The following is a 20,707-nucleotide window of genomic DNA, read 5'->3' on the forward strand; positions in this document are numbered from 1 at the left end:
TTATTGTACTTTAAACCTATCTACACACGTCTACAGAAAGCTGCTGGGTGAAGACAGATGTGCAGGGTGAAGACAGATGTGCAGGGTGAAGACAGATGAGTGTAGACAGACATATAGGGTGGGAACAGTGTTGAGTGTAGACAGATCTGGAGTATAGAGAATTGCAGGGTACAGAGAGAGAGAGATGTAGGTTCTACCAGAGTGACAACGTTCATCACATAATATTGCAAGTCCTTAAAGAACACAAACCCGCTGCACTTGGCTACTCTGGCATGGCTGAAGCTCCTGTACATTCTCAGCCACTGCCCGTTTCCACAGCAGCGCCAAAAATATATATATTGGCGTGAAATGCTTCAAAGTTGCAGTAAAATTGTCAACGATCAATCGCATAAGCACGTTCAGGCACGTGACCCCGATCACGTGCTGAACTGGTGACAGATGTTCAGAAGCTGTTCACCGGACACATACAACGTCTTACTGGAAAATTACCCCAAGACCAATAAACAAGTCGCTCTACCGACCAGGCCAAGACCTCCACACACAACTGTATCCTGGAGGCAGCTCTCTCACTTGCGAGATGTCAACCGCCAAAACTTACAGCAATTATACACCATCCAGAGAAATTAGGCATAAAATGAACGAGTTCCAGCATGCGGAGAAGCCGGTGGCTGAGCGGACAGAACACTGTACGTGTGATCCTGTGGTCGCGGGTTCGATCCCGGGCGCCGGCGAGAAACGATGGGGAGAGTTTCTTTCACCCTGATGCCCCTGTTACCTAGCAGTAAATAGGTACCTGGGAGTTAGTCAGCTGTCACGGGCTGCTTCTGGGGGTGGAGGCCTGGTCGAGGACCGGGCCGCGGGACACTCAAGCCCCGAAATCATCTCAAGATAACCTCAAGATGCCTGCCTCCGTCACCAACAGACAGGGTAACCCCCCCCCCCCACCAGCATTCACTCCACAAACCCTAAAAAGAGGAACCATTGAGCTCGCAATGTTCCACGGGAGACATCTGGGGACCATGGCGATATAAGTGAACCAATACAGAAGACACCCGGGGAACTTCCGGGGGGGAACTAAACAACTGCTTGGCGTCAACGCCGCACCTCATCCACACGTTCAGGGAGGAAAACGACGAAGAACACTCTAACGAGATGGAGGACCCGCAAGAAAACGCAGACCTCATGGGCTCAGTCTGGAAAAATACTGTCACCTTCGAACACAGGAGAGCATTTAACAATGTACATTTCAACAGAGTTACCCAATGGATAAACAGGACTTAGAATCCTTCTTCAGTGCCCCCGTCATCGACCCAACAAACCTAAGTGCAGACAACCTCCTCGCAAGACCATTAACCATGCTTGACACGGCAGGAGTCGTAAGATGCACGCGCAACGAGGCCCCACGCCCTCAGGCATAGTTATCTTGAGATGGTTATCTTGAGATGATTTCGGGGCTTAGCGTCCCCGCGGCCCAGTCCTCGACCAGGCCTCTTTTTTTATACCCCCCCCCCCCAGGAAGCAGCCCGTAGCAGCTGTCTAACTCCAGGTACCTATTTACTACTAGGTGAACAGGCGTATCAGGGTGAAAGAAACATTTTGCCCATTTGTCTCCGCCTTCACCGAGAAGGCCAAATAGTGGCCAAACAAAGCCACCTCCTGTCAGAAAACTACTTCCACTCCCTCCTTACTGTATTTCATGCACCCCCTGGCGTTAGGGTACATGCCAAAGTCTCCAACGCGGCAAAAACGATCCCAAACCCCCCAAAAAGTATATGCATCAACCATGTAAATATCGCCCAATAACCCTCCTAGAAGCAATAGGTAAATGTTTTGATTAAATCATACGAAACCCCCTCAACTATTACATAGACTATAACAATCTCTTTCCTGAGCCAAATTGTCTCTCGGTAGTTAGATCAACCCAACATGCAATCAACATCATCTGCATGCAGCCTCCACCATCGGCCAAGTAACACTAATAACGAGAGATGTGCACAAGGCCTATGACAGCCTTGGCACGACGGACTTGCCTACAAACTTGCAGACATTCCTACACAAAACTATGTTTCTTAACCTAATAAGGAACTTTATAAGAATAACAGACCCGCCAACTGCTGCAACGGGAGAAGTGCCCTTCGTCCCAACAGCTGAAGTTCCACAAGGCTCGATGCTATTCACCATATTTATAAACGACCTTCCTCGGCCAGAATATAGACATCATAACCCAATTTGCAGGCGATGTAAGCCATGCAATAACGTCCAAACAGGGAGGCAATCACCCAAACATGCCAGTGTCGAGAAAAGCAATCGTAGAACTCACCCTAACAGCAAAATGGGAAAGAACATTGACTCGCCGTGAACCCTGACAAGATCTAAATAAACACGGTTGGCTATATGACATAACACAATAACAAACGAAGGCGGGGGTTAGAATCAGGAGAGAACTCATAGCCATCAAGAACTCCAACCGTCCTAGGCTACAACTTCTACAGACTACTAAACTTCATTCAGTATGTCTCTGAGAAAACAGTAATAGCCAAAAGCTCCCTAGCAAAGCCCTTCAGATTCAGAAAAGCCTCAGGGCTCCACCTATGTAAAATTATCATTAGACAAAGACCAGAATACCCAAATAACCTCCCCCCCCCCCCCCCACCCTCCCCTTTAGCTGACCACAAAAACCAACAACTGAAAATCCAAATAGTTCAAAATAAGGCACTTTATTTATAACATTTAACATGGATTTATAACATTGTGGTTCGAACAGATATCGTCAGCAAAGCACTTGTTCCAGAAGTGATCGAACGTCATCAGTTGTGAGTCGTGTGTGAACTGTTTACACACGACTCAATCCTTTACCTGTTACAGATGTTTGCTGGGAAAGTTTGACTGGGTAATCTCCGAAAGGTTTCTGTTATGACCAGAGTAGACTGGGAAGTAAGACAGGATATTTGGCAAACATAAATGTAATTGTTAATGTAATAATCTCCGTTGAGGTCTGATAAAGACCATTTGTACCCTCTGTAATCCTTTTTTGCGCTACTGCTCGCAGGATGATTATGGAGTGCATAATAAACTAACCGCCCGGCGGCAGCAACAATAACAAAATTAAATAAAAGTGAATACATTGAGTTGGGAAGCAGTGATCCCGCATCGATACCAGACGCATGAGTAATTATTGCCATGTAAGCTCCAGGCTAATTTTAAGATAAGATGTGTAAATTGGTTAATTAATAAACATACAGAAGGGTACATTATATATGATGTAAATAAGGGAGAGATTGGTGATGACCAAATAAATCGGAGTATACTGTTACTGTATGATCAGTTGTCGGCTATTATGAGTCAATGTAGGAAGTTGGGAACATGAATTAAATTGAGAACTGGACTGATTGGAGGAGGTCACTTGGTGTTTGCGCTTGGTAAATTGCTTCAGATAAGTCTATATGTGTGTACGTTCTTGGCCACATATCTACATTGATAACTATATGTGCCTTGCAACTCCAGGTATACTCCACTGTTATTATGTATAGTGGGAGTAGGCTTGGAGAGGATCTGTGATGTATTTTATGAGTGAGGGACATTTTCCAATGTACATCCTTCAGAGGCCTGGGTATTTAGTTTGTGAGCTGGTATCTCCGCCCATGGTTGGGGGACTTCCGCCCCCCCCCCCCGTCCTATCCCATATCCTTATCCCTTCCCAGTTTTATATAGTCGTAATGGCTTGGCGCTTCCCCCTAATAGTTCCCATCCCTTCCCCAGGTGGGAAGGGGTGGGAGAGGGAGCACTGAGCATTAACGTAAATGTCAATAGGTAGCGCCAGGGGTTTTATTATAGGCAAAGGGACTACAATGATGATTAAATTGTAAAGAATCAAAACTTTATTCTTTGTGGTCAGTGTGGAGACCTTAGACAGTTAAATTGTAGGATTACTTTCCCTGGGGGCCGAGCCTTGACTCACCCCACCTGGAGGACGTGCTATATGGTATATAAGTAATCAGGCCACCCCCCTGGGCCACGGGGTAGACATCTCCCGTCACGCAGGGTGCAGTCGCACCTCCACAGATCTCCAGTATCAACTCTGATACTGGCAAGGGCTCAAAAGGGCCACCACTTACGGGCTATTCATGCCCGTGCCACCTTTTGGGTGGCTTAATCTTCATCAATCCCCTGGCCACACACACTTGAGGAGACACTACACCGCTCCTGTGCCAGGTAAGTCCACTACGGGCTCACCATAGCCCGTGCTACTTGCCCCGCTCCTGTGCCAGGAGCGGGACAAGTAGCACGGTTGCTCCTGGCACAAGAGCGGGGGCAAGTAGTACAAGAAGTTGCAAGTAGGACGGGCTCACCATAGCCCGTGCTACTTGCAACTTGTTCCGAGTAGCTGAATCTATAACAACAACCACCCTGGCCACATATAATATTTTGGATATATTTTTCAAATATAAAGTATTATGTATATTTTACTTTTGTAAAAAAATTTAATTTAATTTAAATAAAATTTAAGTTAGGCCGAGGTTAGGTGTTTTGGTTCGGGGGGAGCGATTACTTGTATTTCCAGGACGAACATAGAATGAAAGTGAAGCAATGTTAGAATCGTGAGCAAAGTGTTTTTCATGCATATACAGGGTGTTTGGCCATTGTTTATGAAGACAGGCGTACAGCAGAGGTTCGAGAGAAATTCCATTATATGTTGCCCAGAAAGTTTAGAGTAACAATAACAGCTTCGAAACTATTCGAGATTGTATTTTCATTGTTCTGAAACACGACGCATCTTCAAGCTCTCTGAGGAAGGCGATAGTATTTATTCCCTCGGCAAGAATCGCCCCAGAGTCTTGTAGTTGAACTGTAATGAAAGTAGAATTTTCACTGCCAGCATCGTCCGGTTCCGTCAATTTCAATAAATTGTCTAACCCTCTCTGACTGACCTGCCCGAAACGCTGCGCGTACTAGTGGCTTTACAAGATTGTAAATACTATGCTATGTATTCTCACAAACCCAATGTACCTTCTTGTATATAAATAAATAAATATTTATTTATTTAAACATGTTGACCCAAGTGATCATGATGGCACATTTTAGCGTTTTTTTTCTATTTTCATTGAAAACATATGTTCATGTCATTCACTTCTTTTTGCTACTTGGCCCAAAGACGCAATATAACATCACCTTATCTCCAATTTTGCAAGCTTCACTTTCTTAGCCATTTTATTTGCATCATTACACTGCAATCCTTTCAAATTCCGTTTGCCATGAGCGGGCACATTTGGGCACCCCGCAAAACCACTCATGACGTGCGTGGACATTCTCGGGCGGCCATGATGAGTTTCCCTGGACTTTCAAGTCACTTTACATAATTACATCATAACACAGTATTCGAAAAATTATTTTGTATTGTGAAGCTATATAGATTAATTAACAGTTTCACAGCAATATTTTTTTATTTGTTATTTATTTATATATTCAAGAGTTCTTACATTCTGGAACAGCCACTAGCAAGCATAACGTTTCGGGCAAGGCCTTAATCCTAATTTTCACACATACTCCCCAGGAAGCAGCTGTATAACTCCTAGGAACCTATTTACTGCTAGGTGAACAGGGGCATCAGGGTGAAAAAACTGTCCATTTGTTTCCGCTTCCGCCGGGGATAGAACCTGGACCCTTAGGACTACGAACCCAGAGCGCTGTCTACTTAGCCATCTGGCTCCCTAACATACAGTAGCTCCCACCGTTTTCTAATGTAATCCGTTCTCAAGAGACGGGGTCATAAACCAAAAATTCACAAACCAAAATGAATTTTCTTTGTAATGTTTCTGTTGTTACATAAAGTATGGTGACAATAAACACAGACAGAAGTTGTAGTATACAGAAGTTTGCAGGTGACACTTGGCGAGCAATGGTGTGATATCGAGTTGAGTGCACTGAGAGTTGGTACAGTATCTCTCAAGTGGAACACAGTTATAGCCCCGCTCCTGTGCCAGGTAAGTCCACTACGGGCTCACCATAGCCCGTGCTACTTGCCACTTTTTGTTCAGAGTAGCTGAATCTAAAACAACAACTCTCAAGTGTCTGCTCTAAACCACTCTTGAAAGTAGACTGATAATTACTGTTGTTGTTATAGATTCAGCTACTCGGAACAAGTTCCAAGTAGCATGGGCTATGGTGAGCCCGTAGTGGACTTACCTGGCATAGGAGCAGTGCTGAATGTGCTGTTAATTACTGATTGATTGATTGATGAAGATTAAGCCACCCAAAAGGTGGCACGGGCATGAATAGCCCATAAGTGGTGGCCCTTTTGAGTCATTACCAGTATCAAGAGCTGATACTGGAGATCTGTGGAGGTGCGACTGCACCCTGCGTGATGGGAGATGTCTCCCGTGGTTAATTACTCTCTTCTCGATTGCTTATATAATCGGACACCTCACCGTTCTCCAAAGGTTGGAATGAATGTTAACTGTAAGTAGGGAAAACGTTTGAGTTCCATCATTAGTGCTAATGAGAGCTTTGCTTCTATCATTAAGCTAATGAGTTTGGAGCAAGTATATTATTGGGATAATCTACTCGGTACATCCTATAAGAATATGTAAATTGAATTAATCCGTTCCACACTCAAAAAAAATATTAACTACAAAATACACTTCATACATAATACCTGTATTACAAATATTTTGTACTACAGTATGTACAATTTATATCTTACCTTTATTGATGACTTGTTGGCATATGGAAGATGGTGGGGAGGGGAGGGGGGAAGAGGAGAGGTGTTTGTGTTTGGAAGGAGAGTCCCCTTTCATTATAACATCAGGCACTGATGATAGTTCTGGGATACTCTTCCCCCTACGCTTTGCAGGCATACCACTAGGACCTGGTTGTGGCTCACTGCTTCTTTGTCTTACTAAAAACCTTTCCATAGAGACTTGTTTTCCCTACATTTTAACACTTGTCTGTAGCGAGACATCACATTGTCATTGAAAAGTTCAATGCAACAGCCTGCTACAGCCTTATCTGGGTGAGTCTTTTCAGCAAAACTTTGCAGTTCTTCCCATACTTCACACATTTTCTTAATGAGGAAAGGACATCCTCCACTGCCTCTACTTGCAACTATTTTCTTAGGTTAAACCTTACCACTGCCTTTCTTGGGACCCATGGCATGATATATAATAATTACTTTTATGTTCAAAAACCAAAAATGCAGAAAACCATGAAATTCTTTACAAAGAATTCAAGCATGATTGTCACTAGGCGGGAGGCACTGGTAAACTGAAGTGTACCTCGCCTGTGCCACCAGGAACCACGCACTCTGTCGACCCATACGTGTATCAACAAACTTGTTAACAGGGGAGGTAAAGATCGTCAACAGTCAAATTTTACAAAGAAATTGAAATCGTAACCCGAAAAATTTGTAAAAGAGGGACAGCCGACAACTGAGGTTCCATTGTATTAGTTTGATAGCATTAAATTAGTAATGTCTATCACTGCTGTATACTTAGTAATGACAGATGTGTATCATAAAGCACATACCATTTTCTCATCTATACTCTAGAAGAGGTGTTTAAGAAATGTTTAAGAGGTGTTGTCTGTCATGTTTGGCAGTTTTGTTTGCCATGTCTCATCAACCCTGTAGGGATCCTTATTTATCCAGTCTATTTTTATGTAGTTAAGTCTCCCTAGAATTAGGAATTTAGCTCTTGTTTCCTTTGCTACTGTGGTTGCTTTTTTAATTAACTACAGACAATTCTCATCTGCATTTGTATACATAACTTTTTATACTACTCATGACAATTGGGCTGCTTTTGTTTCCCCCAGAGGGATATTTGTTCATGTGGCTGCATTTCCATGTTAGATAGGGGAAGGTGGGTATGGTGAACTATACCTGTTAGCAGGCTGAGAGCTTTTCCTTCCCATAGGTCATAGTAAGCCTTATCAAATAGTTTCCCTGGAATACGACCCGCCAATTGTTTAACAACCAGGTACCCAATTACTGCTGGGTGAATAGAGGCATAATCCTCTGCAGCCAGAATACAAACCTAGGCCAAATCGCTAGCAAAGTGTGGGGCAAGTCTGTATAATTGTACTGTTTCTCAAATTTCTATCTGCTGAGCCAGATTGAATATTATTGTTCATCATTTTAATACTTGGTCTGCAAATTTTTGTAATAAAACAACTGAATTGGCATATCAAATTTATTTTCTGTATAAAAATGCTTGACAATACAAACCATTAATTTATAGCAACTCATTATTTAACTTTAAAATATTATGTGTAATACATTTTAAAACAGTCCAAAAGGTAAATAAAATCTCTTGGTGCAATATGACTTACAAGAATGACTAGAAAAAGGGGCCATGTAGTGCTACGTAGCCTCTGATTCCTTGTTTGTACCTCAATAAGAGGAGACCTGCACAATGTCCTTACAAAGCTGTATAAAGACCACAAGCTTTACATTAACTTATTAAGGAGCAGGATGACATGATTCAGTCATAAAATATCTTAACCTAAAATAAGATAGTGGGCTTCTATTAATTAGCACAATGAATGAGCACTATGTACATAAATACTGCATGAGAAAAGAAAGTGCACAAAACCATATCAAATGTGCTAAGTAACAAGATCTGGTAACTGCTGTCAGCGCATGCTTTATTTTGCCTATTAACAGGTCTGTCATTTGCAGATGTCATATCTCTGACAAAAAGTCATTTACAATAAGCATCAGTCTTTTTTCATATTTCATCATAATTTAACTTTGCAGCAAAATTAAATTACTAAGATTCTTCAGTAATTATATCACTCGTTCATAAATGCTGCTAGACACGTGTGCTAACAGAAATGGGGGGATTGGACAGTTTGTATAATTGTACTGCTTCTTTTAACATATCAAATATTTTGATATTATATGTGTATTGCTCATAAATGATAACTAAAGAATGTTATCAAAGTGCAAACAGTGTTTGATGATTATTACTGGCTACCAGTAACTACAACCATAAATGTCGGAAAATGCAGACTGAGCCAAGAACTAAATTATTACTAAAATATATACTATATATTTTATCTACAAAATAGTATATAAATAACAGATTTTCAATAGGCAGCTTTACATATTAACATATTATTTGGAACACGTCTATAGATAATATTTTCATAAAATCTATAGAGATAAAAGTGAAGATAGATTATAGTAACTACAATGGATTAAAATAAAATATTATACAAAATTAATTATTAATGACACAATTAGTATACATGCTATTATGTGAGGAGAAAAAGAGACAGGTTTTTAAAAACTAGCTAGCTTTTGGGTTTAAGATGTTTGTGGGTTCATAAAATTAGAGAAATTGACAAATATGGAATTCAGAATGGTTGATACCTAATCAGAACATCAGGACAAACAAAGAGCCAACAACTAACAGAAGAGCATGCTAAAGGAGGAGCGAGAGCAGCCACTGGGGCGTTGCCCCGCGTCATCACCAACACCTTGCTTGCAGCCTTTTCTAAAAGCCAGAAAGTCACAATAGATATACTTAGGTTTAACAAAAATTAAGGAACAGAGGCACAGCTGTAGGAATATTAAGAGATGTCTTATGATAAATACAGGTTAAAATTTGATCCATGGAGCTATCCACTTTATATATATATTCTATATACATACTGAATACAGGGAAGCGGACGAAAACAATACAGCAAATGGTCAATGATTTTACCATTAGGGAAGCCAGGTGATGAGGACTGGACCAGGAGGACATGTGTAAAAGAACCATTAATCAAATAGAAGTTTGTTCTACCAATATGTCTGAAACAATATGTTCTACAAGCATGCCTGACAACACAAAAATTTAATAAAAATATATGGCATTTAATTAAGTGAGTCACTCTTTTAAAATGTGACAAAATATACATTTTACCATCCAGCCTACAATACAGTTCTTTTAGTAGTCATCGTGGGCTACAGACCCTCTGCTAATTGGTAAATCTATTGCACTATTGATTACTTTGGGTATAAATTATTATTGAAGAATCCAAGAATAAATGCACACAACAGTTTGTGTAAATTTCATAACTGAAAAGGTATACGAGCTGTTGTATGTCACATGACCAGAAGTTTGCAACTCTGTTTTAGTGAAGAGTAATTTATGTAGGAAGAACAGAAACTTAGTGATGCATCGTGACAATGCTTAGAGGTGTGACCTAATACATCAAGACATCGGGAGGATGCAGCAAGATGTAATTTGTCTGAAATGATATGATACAAGTAGAATTTGACCTGTCTTATTACCAGAAATATAAGCAAGTTGTGACTGTCATACCATAATGATAATGAAAATAAGTAGGTTGTGATTCATCAATGGGATATATGATTCTTATGAATCATCATAAGTTAATATTTATGACTACAATTGTCACCTTGAGGTGTGGAGTCAAGGTCTGACTCCTATTGTGACTCCAAAAATAAAGTGAACAGGGTCTAGCTCACCCTATTGCCGTAACAATACAGGTCAGTTGGGTGCGACTTTCACCCACCAACAGCAGGAATATATCTTTGGACTAATCATTATACATGCAGCCATATGGCTACGTCTTTGGCTTGCAAAGGTTTATATCTGGAGTACATGTGAGCTATGCTACACAAACAAACTCTTAGGGTTGGAGAGAGTTTTGTAATGTGTATGTGACTGAGAACACAAATTGGCATATTTTCAAAACTGAAACAAAAAAAATAAATCCAGCTATAATGCAATATTATATATTAACTATACAAATATATACACAATGACTACCCACCATACATTAATGTTTGATTCCTAATGGCAGTATGTCAGTATTATATGTTACACACTCATAAAGTGTACATACAGCGAGAAGCATGGCCAAGGGTCTCTGCCACACATCTGCCAGAGCCAATACATACACGTGTGCCTATTCAATTTTCGTATTAAAGAAAATTACATATATATTACATAGCTACTAAATTTCAAAGGGACTAGCCATTATGGCCTTCACAAGGAGCACCATCTTGATGCTTAAATCTGCTCTACAGAAAACATCACACACTGGACAGGGTTATATTAGTATTTTCTTTACAAATAATTATCATTTTCTATTGGCATAGAGAAAACTTTCATCACAATGCCAAAAATGGAGTGTTAGAGACATTTTGGTCGCTAAGTTACCGAGTATGCTACACCGTGCTACTCAGACAGAAGCTTAATATTAAATATATTTTATATGACCCAAACTATCACTCCTGGGAAATCTATTCCTACTTCTCAAAAATATAAAATTTCTTTGAGTTTCACATATTCCTGAAGTGAATAAAGCTAATCTTTAAATCTTTTTTTTAGTACATACTGTGGCGAGAGAAGTGCTTACGACTTCTTTTTACCCCCTCGTGGCTTGATTTTCTCAGATATGTACCAGAGTGCTTCTTCATTTTGATAGGACTCAAAGTTGTTGAAGAATGCAATTATTTTTTCATTCTTTTTGAAGGGGTATTGACTGCAAACAATAACATATATATATATTAGGAATGTTGTACAGAGCAGTATATAACAAATATAACAAGAAATATGATTCATAGAAAGAAGCTATGTGTATAACAACAATTAAAAATATAATTCAGTACATACCATTTTTTAAATCTCTTCATATTATCTAAGATATTAAATTGTTGCCATCGTTTGGAAAAATTTACATTTCCATCAGGCATGAGCTCATTGTTTCCGATGTTGACAAACGTTAGGTCTTGGAGAATCAATCCACTGCAAAATAAGAAATATATGAAACTACAAGAAAATACAGTAACAGCACTAATTGAGCCTGCAAAGCTTAATACATTCTAGCTACTTCAAATTGTGAGGAATATGAAGACAAAATCCTAATTAGCAGCCCTATAACAAAAAATGGCAATGATGTACTTGTATGCATACAGAGTAATATAACCTGTGTATATTTTCATAAATATTTATAATTATTAATATTGTTATATGAAAGAACACAATGCCACCATGATCAAAACTTTTGATATAGAAATTGATTCTTTCCTCCCCTTCCCTCTTTTTTTTTTTGTCTCTTCCCACCATTCCTTCCCCCTCTCCCATGCCCCTATCTCTGTCTCTCACCATAATCCATTTCAAGACCCAGCAAACACACAGAGATACTCTCTAAACACATAAAATAATGAATGGTATCAAGATGATGTTTACTCTGTCTTGCCTTTCGACTGGCCCTCGCTTCAGATGTGAGAAAAATCTAATTACTGTATGAGAAACAAACAAGTCAGAGGTAAATAAAAATTATATATATTTTGAATGTAGGCAAACAAGCAAAGTATAAAGGGTCTTCAAATATCAGGACATGAATACAGCCATGTGGTGTAATGATTACAGGGTGTAATCATTGCCCCACTCCATTAATATTTCAATCTGTCCCTCAAATTGTATATCATATTTTGATGTATAAATTTCCCAAGGCAAAAAACAGATGTACTAAAAATCCAGTCTTTTCTTGTCATGAAAGACTGGCAAGGAAATTACAGACCCATGGAATAAATGGTAAAAATATTAGAATGGATAAAACAATGGTTGAAGGAAAGAAAACAAAGGCATCATGCTAAATGGAAACGAATTGGAATGGGAAAATGTAATAAGTGGAGTGCCACAAGGGTCCATTTTGGGACCTACCCTTTTTGTCATATACTGTACATCAATGACATAGATGAGAGTATTGCAATCCACATCATCAAATTTGCAGACGAGACAAAGATTTATGGTAAAGTGGCAAATGATAACGATATTGAAGCCTCACAAAGAGATCTACATTAATTCCACAAATGGTCAGAAGACTGGCAAATGCCTTTTAATATCAACAAATGCAAGACCATGCATGTGGGGCATAACAACCAATGCCATGACTATCAAATTAATAGCATTACATTACAGCAGAGTGATGAAGAAAGGAAGCGTGGAGTCAAGATCCACCACTCATTAAAAGTTGCACAACAGGTGGGTGGAGCAGTCAGAAAAGCTAACCAGACTCTTGGGATAATCATGCATACTTTTGCCTATAAGGAAAATAAGGTAATGGCTCAACTGTATAAATCTCTGCTGTTCCTCCACTTAGATCACTGTATCCAAGCATGGAAACCTCATTTTCAGAAGGACATAGCTGCTCTGGAGAAGGTGCAACACCAGGCAACAAAGGTCATTCCAGAGTGGTGTCATCTCTCTTATCAGGAACACTTGAAGACTACAGGGCTAAGGACATTGCAAACCAGGCATGACAAGGTGGATCTCATTGAAACTTTTAAAATACTGAAAAAGTTAGAGGATTTTATCCAGATATTTTCTTCAGAAGGTCAGATGGAACACAAACTAGGAGCAGCGGTTTCAAGCTCAGCAAGCCACAATGTAGGACTGAGAAAAGGAGATGCTTTTCACCCACAGGTTTATTAACACATATAACTGCCTACCCTCCAAAGCTGTAACTGCCAAAACTGTGCTGATTTTCAAAATATACTTGGAAAAGATCAAGGCAAATGGGGGCACCTTTGACAAGCCACTGGCTTCCTGTGGCTTCTTTAGTGGCCCTCAGGTAAATCAGGTAAAATGGAACCCCTGATCACTATGGGACCACCAAAAAGAGGCATTTCATTACATTTAGCAACAGTTTTTGTGAGGGGTTCCCTTGGTAGCTTCCCAGTTTCCTTCCTTGTTCTCCATGAAATGCTTACCATGAGGAGAGGAACGAGATGCATATACCACACATAAGGACACAGTACTTGGTCAGTGTTCCTATAAAGCACTAAATTGTAAGCACCTCATACTTCCAAAACCACTAACCCAATGTTAGTCTGCCTTTATGGCACTGTCATTGACTAATTCATAAACTAGTTGACATCATGAACCCAAGAAGCACATGTCCAGCTGGTCTAACTGAACAACACACAAGCCACTGGAAAAAACCAAACCCTAGAACAAGGGACCAAGAATTCCAGGTAACAAACAGCAAGCCTATCTGAACCCCTCGAGTGATATAAAAGAAGCAACACAAAGTCATGACAAGACAGTGTGTGAAGAACCCCTGGTCTAAGAAACCAAGCAACAATCACCAAAGGCCCCTTCAAAAAGCAGAAGGCTCAATCATTGCCAGAATAATTCATTGTGTCAGGGGACAGGAAGCCAGAGTACTGGTATATTCATACATGTTTTGGCTTTAATCAAGGTAACCCCCCCCCCCCCAAGGCCGAATTACTGATCCTGATCAGGATGCAACACTACAACAAGCTGACTAACTTCTGAGTACCTACTCACTGCTAGGTGAAAAGTGGCATTAGGTGAAAGGAAATGTGCCCAAATATTTTTATCCCGCCTGATATTCGAACCCGGAATTCTCGATTGTGCGTCGAGAATGAACCCAACTGTACTACCGGGATCCTAGATACATAAATAGGAGGTTGAAGCTGAAGAATCCGAGAACACAAACCAAAAGTACAGTAATTGTTGAAAGAAGGCACCATGCTGGGATGATTATGTAGATATTGTAGGCAAACTATGTAACTAGCTCATCAGTGCTTAAACTTCTTTAGCTAAATAAATTTGGGGGTTCAGTTCCTGAAGTGACGGGATGGACCTACCAGAAAGTGAAGCAAAAATGGAGCAAAATTAGACCAGAGTAATGAATGATGTTTCCATAATTGGGCACCAATACTGGTTAATAATAATTAAGCTCCTAAACAATTGATATACTATACTGTAAATAATTGTCAGGTTCTACAAAAATTTAGCATTAATCACAACTGTTTAAAATGTTATGTTACTAACACCATTCAATATGACTTACATGTAAGGAATGCAAGGTGGAGTAGAGTCAGAGAGTGCTTGTCTGTATGCCCTAAATGAAGACGAAGAGTCAATGAGAGCACAGTATTCCTTTAGACCGTCAGTGATGGTTCGTTGCCATTCAAGCCTTCTTATAGGAGCAGAGTCGAGGGCTGAGAGAAGAGCTAAGTAGGAGTTGAAGTTATTAATCTTTCGTAGGTGCTTCATGATTTTGATGTACTTCATGACATATTTTTCCCGATCCTTGGAATCTTCCTGCTCTAGGATTCGAGAACGAGCCCAATATGACATCTTGTTAAAATGTTCAGTAAATGTAGTCAGGTTGGGTGACCGTTCTTCATTCTGTTCACTTGCCCAAAGGAGAACTTCTGGAATCTCCATAGTAAGGAAAAGTTCTGCATCCAAAAGAGTCATCTGTTCAGCAATCTCGTGTGATTTGAAATCCAAGAAGAGTTGCTGGTCTTGTTGTAACTCCCAGGGATGCAATGTTAAAGTTTTCTTTCGGGGCACTGTATCTCTTTTTGGCCTCTAGTTTTTCTACTATTTTTCTTCTGAGTGCTCGTGCCAGAAGCAACTCCCCTCGACAGAGAAGAGTGTATTCAAAACTTGTTAGCGTTTCCAAAATATCAGTATTCAAGTCTGTGATAGCAAGATCATCCACCACTCGTACCAATAGGGAGAAAGCATTCCGTGCTGCCTTTTGTCTCTCCACATCAGGACTGCTTACAAACTTGTTGTATCGTTTAAGTAACTTGTTAACAAGTTCATTTGGTGAGATGAAGGTCCGATACGTTGTCAGGAATGCCTCCTGGTATAAGAAATCTGAAACACAAAAGAAAATGTAGTTATAATATATTTTTAAGTTAAAATTTAGCTTAATATCTATTGATGTGTTATAAAAGACCAAGATGCATGCTGTCTTCTTTCTAGTTGAATTTTTACATTTTACTTTGTGTTCTTGAAGCACAGGATTGTTTGTGCAAGTTTACTTTGTTTATACCAAATGTAAATAAGAAAAATAGTTATGACGTCTTCAAGGAAGTGTACACCACTTGGTAATAATATTGCCGAGGACACACCACTAGATTAAATTTTGTATTGAAAGCATTTTACATAAATGTTAATAGCTTTCATTAAAAGAGTTAACTAATACTTTTCATCTTATAAGTCCTTAACCACATGATCTTCATAGTTAGTCCTTGTACAAAATGTAATATGCATTTAAATATGCTTAATTAAATGCCATCTCTAAAAATTACATGTTTACTTCAAACAGTAGCACTTGAGATACAGAAAAACTTAAGAATAGACTATCATTTTACCAGTAATGGCTTTCAAAAAATTTAGCATTGTGCACTTTGTTCAAGCATTTCAGATGATAAATCTAGCCTGATGTATGAAATAACTCCTGTAAGTCCAAGGTGGCTACCAGCTCATAAATCCTTCCTGAGCACAATCAACAGGAGTGAAAATCATTAACCAACAGCTGAAATAATTATATGAGTATTACCTGAATATGATACAACTGAAAATCCATTACATCAGTCCAAGAATTAAAATCTTACCTTTAAAACACTTTACTTTTTATGAATGTCAATTTTTCATTCATACAAATTAATTCATACATACATTAATTCTACAGTAACAATGTTTCCAACTTTTAAGCGGTGAAACCTTGGCAATAAAATCAGTAGGAATAGTACATAAGTGGAAAGATAACATTTCAAAAGAGCATTGCAGGCTACACAAAGAAAGTGGTTCTGAGTTAATGTATATAAAAAATACACTTCTCATTAACCATTCTTTCCAGATGTGGTATTCTCATATAACCAGCATTGAATGTAATGAAATGCCATTTTCTGGGTGAGACCCGGAGGCTCCCCGGAGCTTACTAGGCTGATATTCAGACTTTGGCATCAGTCATGTGTATGGAGTTCTGTGGGCCTACTGGGGACCACGAGCCAGAACCTAGCCCCCTCAGAGAGGCATGGGGAGCAATGGCTTATAGAAACCCCCGTGTGGTTGGAAGCATTCTGTCTGCCATCGACCGGGTGCCTCCCAGAAAGGTAAGCATCCCAAAACAAACCCCTATTCTGGTGAAAATATTGCTACCAAAAGCTGAACAAATGGATAGAACTTCCCTAAAAGAAACGAGCAAACGAGCATGACGTCACACCTCGCCACGCCACTGTCTGCGCAGCTCTCCATTCTCCGGGAGGGGGAAGGGGGAGCCCCAGACCCCTCATGCTGGCTATCCACCCTTCAGTTCTGAGGCTGGATGTCAAAACACACAAAAAAAACGCCGACCGGAGGGAGGGAGGGATGCCGGGGAGCCTCCGGGTCTCACCCAGAAAATGGTGTTTCATTACATTTAACGCTGGTTTTCTGTGGGGAGCCCCTGTGGCTCCCCGGAGCTAACTACCCACAGAGGAAAGTAGAGAGACGTACCCTGGAGGTGATCGCTGCTCGCTCCTCAACTGTAAGTTGAGACTACTGGCTGCAACCACCAACCCAAAGCGACACAGGCCCGACTAGGTCCAGGAACGTTCATGAGATAACGAGCAGCTAGGACCCTGGTCGACCACCAAAATCTCCGCGCCCGAATGTCAGCCCAGAACATGTTGGCAAAGATGGCGGCAAGAGCAGCGAACTTGCGAACGTCATGGCCATGGGGATAGACTGTAGGCTGGCTAGCCTTAATAATCCCGTGGACAACCAGGGAGACCCGCACCCACAAACAGGGAACAAGGAAAACCGGATCAACCCAAAGCGCATCCCCGGACATAGAAGCCGTGGCGCGCAAAGAACGGCGGAGGGCTGCAAATGGACACAAAACATGATGCACCCCCGGCCCGACCACCCAAGCATCACCAACCAAAAGACCCCTCCGGAAAGCAGCAGTCTCATTCTTCACCAGAAAAGAAGGAGACAGCTGCAGACGAACAAACCTATTGCTACGACCGAAGGAGCAAAAAAAAACCCTGCGCTGGAGAAGAGCATGAAGCTCTCCAACCCGACCCCAGAGGTCAACGCCAACAGAAAAAGAGACTCCGAGAAACAAACCTGAATCGAAGGGGCCACAACAAACCGAGGAGAAGATGGAAGAGAGAGCACCTTGCTCAACTACCAGGACGGCTCAGACGGCGCATGAGCCGGCCGAAGGAGAAGCAACACACGAAACAGCTTACGAAACCGCACAGACTTAACATCAATATCGAAAGCAAGCTGAAGCTGCTCCGCCAGCGCCGCACGACATGAGGCGACACTATAGGGCAAGATGCCACCCTGAACCCCCACAAGAGAAGGACAAGACCACGCCAACAAATGCAGCTACCTAAGAAGGGACAGAAGGAAAAGAAGGACCATAAAAAAAACCCACATTGCCACCAAGAAGAAGCACGCATGTGGTACACCATCAACGAAGCCACCCAATCACTAACAGAAGGTGAGAGACTTGAGGCAGACCCGAACCAGCCCCGCCATGGGCCAATCGAGCCTAGGAAGAGGCAGAGCTGCAGGAAGATCTCAGGTGCGACTACGGAGCCAGCAGAGCTGGAAACCCAAGCAGGCAAAGGAGGAGATGGAACGTCTGCCGTACAGAAAAACATCCCGACGCCAACGAGCCCGCCAGGAGAACGGAGACGCTGGGTCCAACGCAAGACTCTAGAGAAGGGACACCGCGAGACCGTGAAAATGCCAAAAGGCAGGGTAAGCCAGGAAAACATAAACCCAAATGAGGCAATAGGAGAGCCAAAAGGCACAAAGAAAACACACAACAATGTGAAGGACAAAAAGAGAAAACGGAAAACACACGAAAAGACCAGAAGAACAGCCCCTGCACCAACGGCCAGGGACAAGAGCGTAGAAGGAAAGGAGCAAACGGGAATGAAAGGGACACAACCAACAACACACAGAGCTGCTGGTCATGTCCCAACAAACCATGCCAACAACACACAGAGTTGGTCGACACGTCCTAACAAAAGACTAAATGGAAAAAGGGTGCAAAGGTATGCCACCAGACCAGTACCCGAACCAAGGAGTACGAGCTATGAGGATATGATCACCACATATCACCTCATGTCCTCAATAGACGTGAGAGGGCAGAGAAGACACTACGGGACCCCAGGGGCACACGCACCAGGGGACACCGGTGGAATGAGGCCCAAAAGAGCCACAGATACATTGGAAAGAAGTATTGTAGTGCAGAGTAGGAGACAAACGGAACGTATGAAGAAGCGGTGTGGTGGAGGATGACACCACACACAGCTGCAAGTGTAGATATGATAGAGCCCAGCAGGCTCAGGAACCCGCACATCAGCGATTGACAGGTGAGAAGCAGGACCAAAAAGTCAGAGCTCAACTCCCACAAACACCACTAGTGAAGTACAACTAGGTAAGTACAGAGAATCCAACGTATATGGAAAAGCTAGGCCAAGCACTGCAAGACGGGCAAGGAATGAGTGATCTCGATAGGACCACGAAACACAGGGCCATGACCCCCCCTTGCAACAATAACCCAGATGAACAATTAAGGCCCCAGGAAGAAGCACGAAAGGGTCAAACAAAATGTCACAACCAGTCCCCAACACTCATCCACAGTAAGAAAACTGCAGCAAAACGTCACCTCATAACATCCCGACACAGAAACATGTACCCCATAAACAAATCCACAAGGGCCGTGACAAGGATTTGAATCTATGTCTGTGAGCATTCCAGGTACTGCCTTAATCGACTGAACTACGACATGGTAAAAGAGCGCGTCTGGAATGCTCACAGACGTAGGTTCGAATCCTCGTCACGACCCTTGTAGATTTGTTCATTGATGCATCACGTTACTGTGATTTCTGTGTGTAATGAAGGAAGGGCGAAGAGGTAGAATGGCCTATTGACATAGCTTAAGTGCATGGGGGAGTTGTGTAACACCTTGGTTTGTGTCTCGGAGAGGCTGCAGGATCCAGTAAGTTCAGTAGAACTTCGGTTTCAATTCTTTTACCATGTCGTAGCTTAGTCGATTAAGGCAGCGTCTGGGATGCTCAAAGACGTAGGTTCGAATCACGACCCTTGTGGATTTGTTCATTGATGCATCACGTTATTATGATTTCTGTGTAATGTTCGCCATAACATACACCCCTACCACTGTATCTCGTAACCTGGTGGAGGTGGGGTCCCTTGCTGGACTCAAACATGGGCTGAACATGCATAAGAGTGGGACTGGATGAGTATAATAGGAGCTGCCTCATATGGCCTAATTGGCCTGCTGCAGTCACCTGTGTTCCGAAGTTTGTATATTCGAATCCAAAAACCACGAACAGTGCCTGGCCGAAAAAGACGACAGACCCCATAAACTCACCTGCAGAATGTAGGCATGAACATGTCATGACACAACGTAGCCGAGAAGATGCCAGGAGCACCGCAAGTGGAAGACGGCTAAGCCGCACATGCAGGAGAAGAGTAGGGTAGAGGCGAAGGAGATGCCCCACACCCATACGCAGGGAAAACCCTGCATCCTCCCTATAGCGGCAATCCAGAACACCCCCAGTAGCCATGGGGCACGGACTGGAAAAGTGAGAAAAGCGAGAGGCGAAGCCCCCAAGAGAAAAAGACGCAGAACACCAGCACATGTGCACACCGCCCATATCAAAACAAACTACCACTGCCCATGCGCAGCCGCAGGGATACCAGATTTGGTTCGCTAGAAGTCGCAAGTTGAAGAAATAAAATCACGAATGTGACCATAACCGGACAAAATATTGTTGTTAACGATCGATTCCCTTTTCAGAGTACACAGGCCAGCTATGAACAGCAGGCGAAAAGAGTAGTAAGTAGCGAAACATACATAGCACAGCTCTTCATGCGGGCTACAGGTAGCCCAA

At 41.8% G+C, this 20,707-nt stretch overlaps 1 protein-coding gene across 1 annotated transcript in view; it reads right to left on the bottom strand.

Moving 5' to 3' along the window:
- Nucleotides 1–8,169: 8,169 nt before the first annotated feature.
- Nucleotides 8,170–20,707, bottom strand: part of C3G (C3G guanyl-nucleotide exchange factor) — a 268,377-nt gene continuing 255,839 nt past the window's right edge. The window contains 4 exon segments of the mRNA XM_069307852.1: nt 8,170–11,493; nt 11,625–11,756; nt 14,836–15,281; nt 15,283–15,656. Of these exon segments, the coding sequence (XP_069163953.1) occupies nt 11,364–11,493; nt 11,625–11,756; nt 14,836–15,281; nt 15,283–15,656 (1,082 nt within the window). The 3' untranslated portion in view covers nt 8,170–11,363.

The sequence above is a fragment of the Procambarus clarkii genome, chromosome 6, assembly GCF_040958095.1.
Source record: "Procambarus clarkii isolate CNS0578487 chromosome 6, FALCON_Pclarkii_2.0, whole genome shotgun sequence".
Lineage (NCBI taxonomy): Eukaryota > Metazoa > Arthropoda > Malacostraca > Decapoda > Cambaridae > Procambarus > Procambarus clarkii.